The following is an 8,421-nucleotide window of genomic DNA, read 5'->3' on the forward strand; positions in this document are numbered from 1 at the left end:
TCTTCTGACTCCTAGCGGGCCGCCCCCCTGAGGAAGTAGCGGATCACTGAATATGTGATATAGTAGATTTTTATGTCCAGTAACTTTTTGTAAGGTTTTGTAGCTGTATTTTAAATATTTGGAAAAATATTTAACCGACCCGGGACTTTTTGGTGTATATTAGTTCATTGAACACTCATATTTAAATAGAGATTTTAAATTTCACATCCTTTCATAAATGTTTTAAGTAGTCTATCAATAGATTCATAGAAAACAATGATACATTTCCCAAAGAATAAAAACTAAAATTTAAATTGTTGGTATATTTTATAGCAAAAAATAGTATTTTTAAATATTAGTAATGATAAACACAGACTTACGGTAGAAAGCCCTAACAAGCCCAATCCCAACAAATTGTGGGTCAGACGGGTTAACACAGAGGACACGCTGTCCCTACCAATAAATAATCTGGTCTAAATGCGGTAGGTAATTTTTGGTAGTCCAGTCCGTCCTTGACATTCGTACCTAGCCGACATCTCCAGGATCCTCTCGGTATGATGACATTTGTCTTCCTCCGGTGCGTTTGGTGGGGGAGGGGGAGGTGACGGTATAAAACCTGCAGAGGAACTACGATGGCCACTCACTGGACCTACGACATGGCTCTCTACAAGTTCTTGGTAAGCCATTTCTTCTCATAGTCTCTTATCATCAACTATAAAATATTTATTATAAAACTGTTTTATATCGATAACAACTGTTTAAAAAATGCAATTTGTACGTATTGTCAATGCGAATGTCATATCCATAGTGTCTTTTAACATCTAAAACATTTTGTTCACTATCAGTTTATTTAGTAAAGTAATAAAGAATTTATTATAATAAGTAAATACTTTTCACATTTTTTATTGTATTTCTATGCATAATATGGTAAATGAAGATGATACGTTATATCTAATGAACTGATATTAATTGGACAAATTATTTACTTTGATATTAATATAATTGTACAAACTGGAGGATATTAATTATTCTTATTACAATACACAAACTAGTAGAAATAAAAATAAAACGAATAATAAAAAATGCTTATAAATACGAAAAATATTTTGCATTCCAAAATGTTTTAAAGAGTGAGGTATATGATACAATCGTAAACGTTTTACATACGGTATCAATTAACGAATATACAGACTACTAGCAGTTACCCGCGGTTTAGCACGCAATATTGTAGTGTTTGCACGTGTATGAGCACTTCTGGTTCGAATAAATTATATTTACGACGCTAATGTTGAGTTTGCTTTCTTCCCACGAGCAAGAAAATGTTTAAAATAGTGTATAATTATGGTTATTGTAATTTACTTCGATGGTATTATATTTTGTTCTTTTGCCGGATCTGCCTCTTTTCTGATCAAGAAAATATGTATACATACACAGCTCTGAGAACACTACTTGTGTCAAAAGACGACTAATTTAAATTTGGTAATAGTCTTTAAATATAAAATAAAGGCGAGACCACGTTGTTCCTAATATCTGCACTGCTAGCAGTTACCCGCTCGTTTGGATGAAATTTAGTAGGCGTTGGACATGACCACTACAGGTTCGAGTAAATTATATTTCCGACGCCAATATTGGGTTGGAATTTTTGCCACAATCAGGAAAATTCATCAAAAAGTGTATATTTATGGTTATTATAATTTACTTTTTAGATAGTAATATTGTCTTTTAGATCGTATTAGATACAAGTGTACAGCTAAAAGTAAATTAACAATGATAATACGCGTTTGTTTATTTACGAACTGAAAAATATTGTTAATATTTTAGAACATTAAGAGTTGAAATTAGTCCAATAGTTCAAAAGCACAGTCTAGGGAACTTTCATCCAGCTTAGTTCTTGCCGATTGCTTCAAAGGAAGTTTTCGCTGTCAAATTATGACCAACTTATGTTTTCTGACCATCTACCCCAGTACTACTTTGTAAGGAAAATAACTACTTACCTAATCGCTTGAAACTAAAACGGCTTTAAAAATGTTTGTACTTACTATAAGTACAAAGGAAATAGAAAATAATTAACAATGTTTACATATAAAATTTAACTACATTAGAAACGTTCTTTTAATAAATATTTCACATCTTTAGAGATCAATTTGAGATTGTATCCCTACTTTAAAGACCGTGGGGCGTAGCCCAAAGGGAATTTCTAAATAAGAATTGGCCTATATTAATCCCAGAGGCCATAAGAATGTCAATGTCAAATTTCAGACAAACCTGTTGAGTAGTTTATGCGTGAAAGCAAAAAAAAAAAACGAAGGCACTTTAACATTTATAATATTATTAGGATTAGGATTTGCAGATGAAGTGTTGAGTAATTGTAACAAAATAAAATTATGTGTTGCGAAAGCTATAACATGTAAAGTATGACAAAAAACGAAGTTAATTTTACAAACACACAATAATCCATATAATAATAATCCGTTCAATACATAAAGACAATCACTTCATGATGGTCATTACTGCTCATATTTACAGTTTGAATTAAGAACAATTTAAAATTTCTTGTATGCAGAGGTGTCCTGTGAACCTCAAAAAACTATAAAAAGACTCATACTATACGTACATGTGCTTTGTAATAAAGTTGTCTAAAACTCAAATTTTAAGATAAACTAGACAATTATTTAATGACAAATATACATAATAACTTAGCCCCTTCAAATAACGTTTGGCTATTTAGGTTACGTAATTGTCTAGTAATTGCAGTTTATAATATGTAGGTGCTTTAAAAACTGTTATCTTCTATCTTCTAAATTTAATTTGTAACTGCTTTAATTTGTAAATTTAACCCATTCTCGAATCTAAGTGTAATGTTTAGTGGTTATTTATTTTTAACAACTATTCTATTTAATTTTAAAACGTTTGCCTTTGTTAAATGTTGGTTTTATATGTAATAAAACATAATTTAAGGAGGAATAGTGATATATAAAATGTTTAGATACTCTGTATCATGTTTCTTAAGATGTTATGATGACAAAATCGTTACTGAAATCATTATTAGGTCTCATATAAATCTTATTTTCAATCACTTCTGATCAAATTTATTACATTTTCAAAGGTAGGAGCTTTGCTGTCAGCGACACAAATTTTTTTTTTTTAATTTAGTATAACAAACTTTTGAGTTTGAAAAGGTAAGTTTTTTAACATGAAATAAAAAGCTCCGTCCACGCTTTATTAAATGAAAACGATAGTAAAGTCCATTGCCCTTCAGGATTGGGATAGGGCAAATTAAAGATTAATTTACTGGTAGTTAGGTTTTCCCAATCACAAAAATGGGAGAGGGGGGCACCATTCATTGTTCTTATTATTTCATTAATCGCCTTTTGAAGGTTTCCAATAAAAAGCTATAAACGCCTAAAAGGTTTTTTTTTTTGCAAAAACATTAAATCTCTTCGACGGCTAAAATAGAAGTGAAAACCCCGTTAAACTCACTATTTTATGTAGGCTACTATATTAGTATGTGTGAATATTTATTGTAGCAGTATAACTGCAAGAGTTAAACCGCTTCAACTATCTTGTAGAAGGAAAGTTGTATGAGAATAATCTAAAAAGAATTAAGAGCAAAATTGGGAAATGTTTCAGTATAATGATTTACTAGAAAGACGTTTTAAATTAATTTATATTGATTCATTACGTCACTGTTATGTATTCCTAATCTTAAGTTAATTCACACTGTTATCGTTTAAATCACACTTCACCAAACATAACAACGCCAACGTTATAGTAATTTAGTACATAAATTTCAACATTTCACAACGTTTTTGACAAATAACACATTAGTAAACTGCAAACAATAGCCAACCTTGGTGATAAATTTAACCAATTGGTAATAAAAACACAGTACTACGTAATGTATTGGTCATAACGGTGTTATTCCATATTGTACCGACATCATTTATGCGTTCTATAACGCCCTTAGATTATTACAAAAGGGTCATATGAACTATTTTAAGCACAAAAAATTGGATAGACAGGTTTAATAACAGACAAATACAATTATAAGAAAATAATAATAGTTTTATGAATGTTGACGACAATAATTACAACGAATATTTTTGGAAACAACGAATTCTTCATTTTAAAGTTATTGCATTTTATTATTTCTAAATATTCTATTTGAATAGCTTTAAATATAAAATTAAGCAAGAATCTTTATTTGGTTAGAAGAATTAGATTTGTTTGTACCGCGAAAATATAAAGTGACATCTTCAAGAATATATTTATAAAAATTGTTTTATTCGTTCTATTTACTTACCTGTATACACCATATAATACATACATATAACTCAATTTCACTGTATAATATGTATTGTTTCGAAATAAAATCTCACCTCATTCGTTGTTGAATTTTAAATGCAATTTTAAACTCGAAAATTTATTTTGCCAATTTCATATCAAACAGTTAATTTAGTTGGAGGTTAGTTAAGTCATTACAATGTGAGTGTACGTGATAAATTAGGCTCAATGAAAACAAAATATTTTATACCTCAGACAGATATTAAAAAGAAATAAAAATGTTATTTTATAGTTTGTTTTGGTTTACCGGAAATAAAATCATATTAAAAACCGTTATAATTTATATCATTGTTGTTAGCTTTACCAGTTTGTTAGTGCAATCTCGTATATGATTATTAAAATTTTTATTTTTACGTCCTTTATCAAATTTCCTTACTATTTAGTATCTAGTATTATCTATATAACACATTCTGATGAATGTTAGTCTACATTGAGAAGTAGGAAACCATTTTTGGTTAATTTACTTATACTCGATGAATTTTAGCAGTATTCAGCTTTAATTTAAAAAACCGTACACACACACACACACACACACACACACACAGCACAGTACGTTAAAAGTTTCATACTTTTTACCACACAATTGATATAAGCATTTCAGTAAATTTGACTAGTCGATTGAGAATAATTGCAAACACAAATGGTGATTCTCAGCTTGAGGGATGATTTGTACCAAATCTAAAATTTATATCCCAGGAGTGGGTCTATAATATATACGAAGTTTTCTGTTCTTGCGTTATTACTCTAGGTCCCATATCTACACGTGCTTCTCGTTCCCTGGGGAACCCTTAATTTGTGAGGTGTAAACCACATCCAGGCAACTCGATATTTGCGCCAACCCCGTTGGGAGGGCCCGCTCGCAAAATGAACTCCATTCGCTTTTTACAAAATGTCGGCATTCAATTTTTGAAAAAAAGTTCTAAAATTACAAGTTTTCAACGCTGATTTGTTAAAAAAAAAATTTATATGGGATTTGTTACATAAAAACCTCAAATACGCTAAAATTATAATTTGGTAATTACGTTCAGTAATATTGTTTCTGTTTAACTTATAAATAAATCAATAAATACCATAAGGATAACTAAACGTATTTCCGAGGACTTTAAATAATTTTACAGCATAAGAAATCAATCAATTATTTTTTTTAATGTTATTAAATAGTTATTATTGATTTAAAACCGTTTTATGTCATTTTCCATTATTACATATGTTTTTATTTATATGAGTCAGTGAACAATGACTAAAAATTATTATTTTATTCTCTATCCTCCAATCCTCCAACAATCCTCCAACACCCTGAGTTCTCTGTTTAAATCATTTTAGAACAATGAAGATCCAATTAAGTTGAAGAAAAGATAAAACTAAAAATCATCTTGAAGCAATGCGAAATATAACTCTAAAAAAAATATTTAAGTGCTTAAAATTTATATATTGATAGATGACAGAACTATTATCTATTGATATCCAATAAATAATAAAAGAAAAGAATTACTTGAATACTGTTATCCGAGCGTGAAATATTTGAAAACTATAATTCTAAGGTTTCTCAAAATCCCTTACCGCAAAAAGTTAATTGTTATAATCGATGCGTGCAAACTGTTGTGCTTTTACAACTATTAAATTATAGTTAAAACTTGCATTTGCATGTTAGTAACGCTATTACTGCCGTAGAATTATGAAGCTTATTCATTTAAATTTCAGTTCATAGCTTTCAACTATTGAGAAAGCAGATGTCGATTTTTGAGTTTTAATTTTACTATCTCGTATTTGACACTTCATAAGAATATAATATGTTCTGCAATCCCGAACGTTGGTAAACAAGTCATGATTGGCATGAATGCTTCTTTTATGTTCAGCAAATCATTAGAATCTACATTTACGACATATAAACAAGGGGATTTTAAATTTATATATTATTAGGTTGCAAAATATTATTTTCCTCGAACAATTTTGGTCATATTTTTAGTTTATTAATCCAATAAATGAATTCTCATTGTTTGCGCTACAGACCGAGGCCAGTTCGTGTCTGTGGTTGTGCGTGTCCGGTAGGCATACCATTCATATATAATATCATGTGTAGGTTTTGTTATAGGATTTTACGTGTTTTATGAATATGACGATGGGACGCTCGTCTCTAAACAAAAAAGTGAATTTTTGAATTGTTGAAAAGGTAATTTACCATATTATGTATCTCATAAACTACGTTCCTCATTGCACGTGTAATTTGTTATTACTTCAGTACTATCACAGGACTACCAGGAAGGCAGGTAGTGGTTAGAATTATGATTTGATAATTAACAAATTCTTATACAAATTTAACCGGTATTGTATATGAAGGTACAGATTTACTTGTTGATAAGTGTTAAGGTGTGCGTTGTCTTGTACAGGTTCTGCTGGCTGTGGCGGCCGCTGTGGTCTGCGAGGAGGCTGCGGAGAAGACAGTAGAGAGGCCTAAGAAAGACACAGAGAAGTCCACGCTCGCTACGGCAGAAACCGGTATGTGCTTCTCACGAAATTTGGCTAGCTTATTTTAATTCACCTTGCAGGTGTATTCTAAATAATGCATAAAGCAAATATTTGAGAAAGTCAAAGTGTTATATAATACTTCATTAACTTCATTGTAGTAAAGTTTTTACGAAACATATCATAAATTTTGTCATTTTGGTTGTGCTAATATGAATGAGAGTGGTGGGTATGATTTCTCTGTAGCAAAAAATAATAAATCACTACGTGGTCACAACTACTATTTATTTCAGATTGCCATCTCTGTAAATCCCAATTTAGGTTTACTGCATTTAATAAGGTGGATTCAACTAAACTGAATTGTCCCTTACCTAATAAAGGTGTACATGACAAAATATGATTCTTCTCTCTTCAAATATTTTTTTCAAAGGTGTCACCAAGAACAATCTATCAATATTAACTAGAACTTATTAAGCTATTTGTTTGGATCCAAATTTGTGTCAATTGTTCCGGGTACATTTTTATCGTGCTCCAGTGAAAATTTAGTTTCTCGTTGAAGTTGTGAAAATCTTAACTGTAATTTATCAAATCATGACGCACCAATGGGTTTAGTTAAATTATAGTACCTAAATCAGACTACTACCTACCTACAGTACTTGTTTTTCGTCAAGATATTAAAAATTTACAATTACTTTTTTAATACTAATATCGGAATACATCTCCATTAACAAGTATGTAATCAGTTAGAAGATTTTATGAAACAAATTGTGTATAGTCATAAAATTGGTTTTTAAAATATTATATATATTTTCAGGCTATGCAGGATACGGCGCTTATCCCGGTTACAGTGGATACTCCGGGGCCTATCCTTACTCCGGTAACTACGGCGGATATTCAGGAGCATACAAGGGAGCCTACGGTTACAACAACGCCTACAACACAGGAGCATATCCCTACAGTGGATATGCCGGCTACACAGGAACTGGAGCCTATCCTTACACTGCAGGTGCAGGATACGCCGGATATAGGTCTGGAGCCTACCCCTATGCTGGATACAACTCTGGAGCTTACCCCTACTCCGGATATAACGCGGGAGCTTATCCCTATGCCGGATATAACGCGGGAGCTTATCCCTATGCCGGTTACTCCGGTTACACTGGCTACAAAGGCGCGGGTTATGCAGGATACCCCTACAACTCCGGATACACCGGATACCCATACAACAACGCTTACAGTGGATACGCAGGATACACTGGAAATAAAGCTGCCGGATACAACTACCCTTACAACACTGGACATACTGGCTATACTGGATATACTGGCTACACTGGATAAAAGGGGTACATTGCTGGAGTCTACGATGAGGAAAAATACTACCCTGATAAATGCGAAAGATCTTACTGAACACCTCTTCCGCTCGCATTTCCTGTTATAATTAAATAATATGTATTTTAATGTATGATTAATTTCCTATTAATAACTTTTTATATTAATGTTTGTTCCACATTTTAAATTGCTTACAAAGAACATTTCCATTGTTGGTTTTGTATGACATTGCTAGAGCGCTACAAAAATTTTATAAATTGTATAAAACGGAATTTTATTCTATGCATATAATAAATTATGTATATACAA

The 8,421-nt window shown here is 31.3% G+C and overlaps 1 protein-coding gene across 1 annotated transcript; it reads left to right on the forward strand.

Annotated features, from left to right (window-relative positions):
- Positions 1 to 572: 572 nt before the first annotated feature.
- On the forward strand, positions 573 to 8,421 carry LOC124357078 (prisilkin-39-like). The gene is made up of 3 exons (XM_046808494.1): positions 573 to 656; positions 6,711 to 6,819; positions 7,601 to 8,421. Exons 1-3 carry the CDS (start codon positions 612 to 614, stop codon positions 8,119 to 8,121), a joined length of 675 nt encoding a protein of 224 aa, XP_046664450.1. The 5' UTR covers positions 573 to 611; the 3' UTR covers positions 8,122 to 8,421.

The sequence above is a fragment of the Homalodisca vitripennis genome, chromosome 3, assembly GCF_021130785.1.
Source record: "Homalodisca vitripennis isolate AUS2020 chromosome 3, UT_GWSS_2.1, whole genome shotgun sequence".
Classification (NCBI taxonomy): domain Eukaryota; kingdom Metazoa; phylum Arthropoda; class Insecta; order Hemiptera; family Cicadellidae; genus Homalodisca; species Homalodisca vitripennis.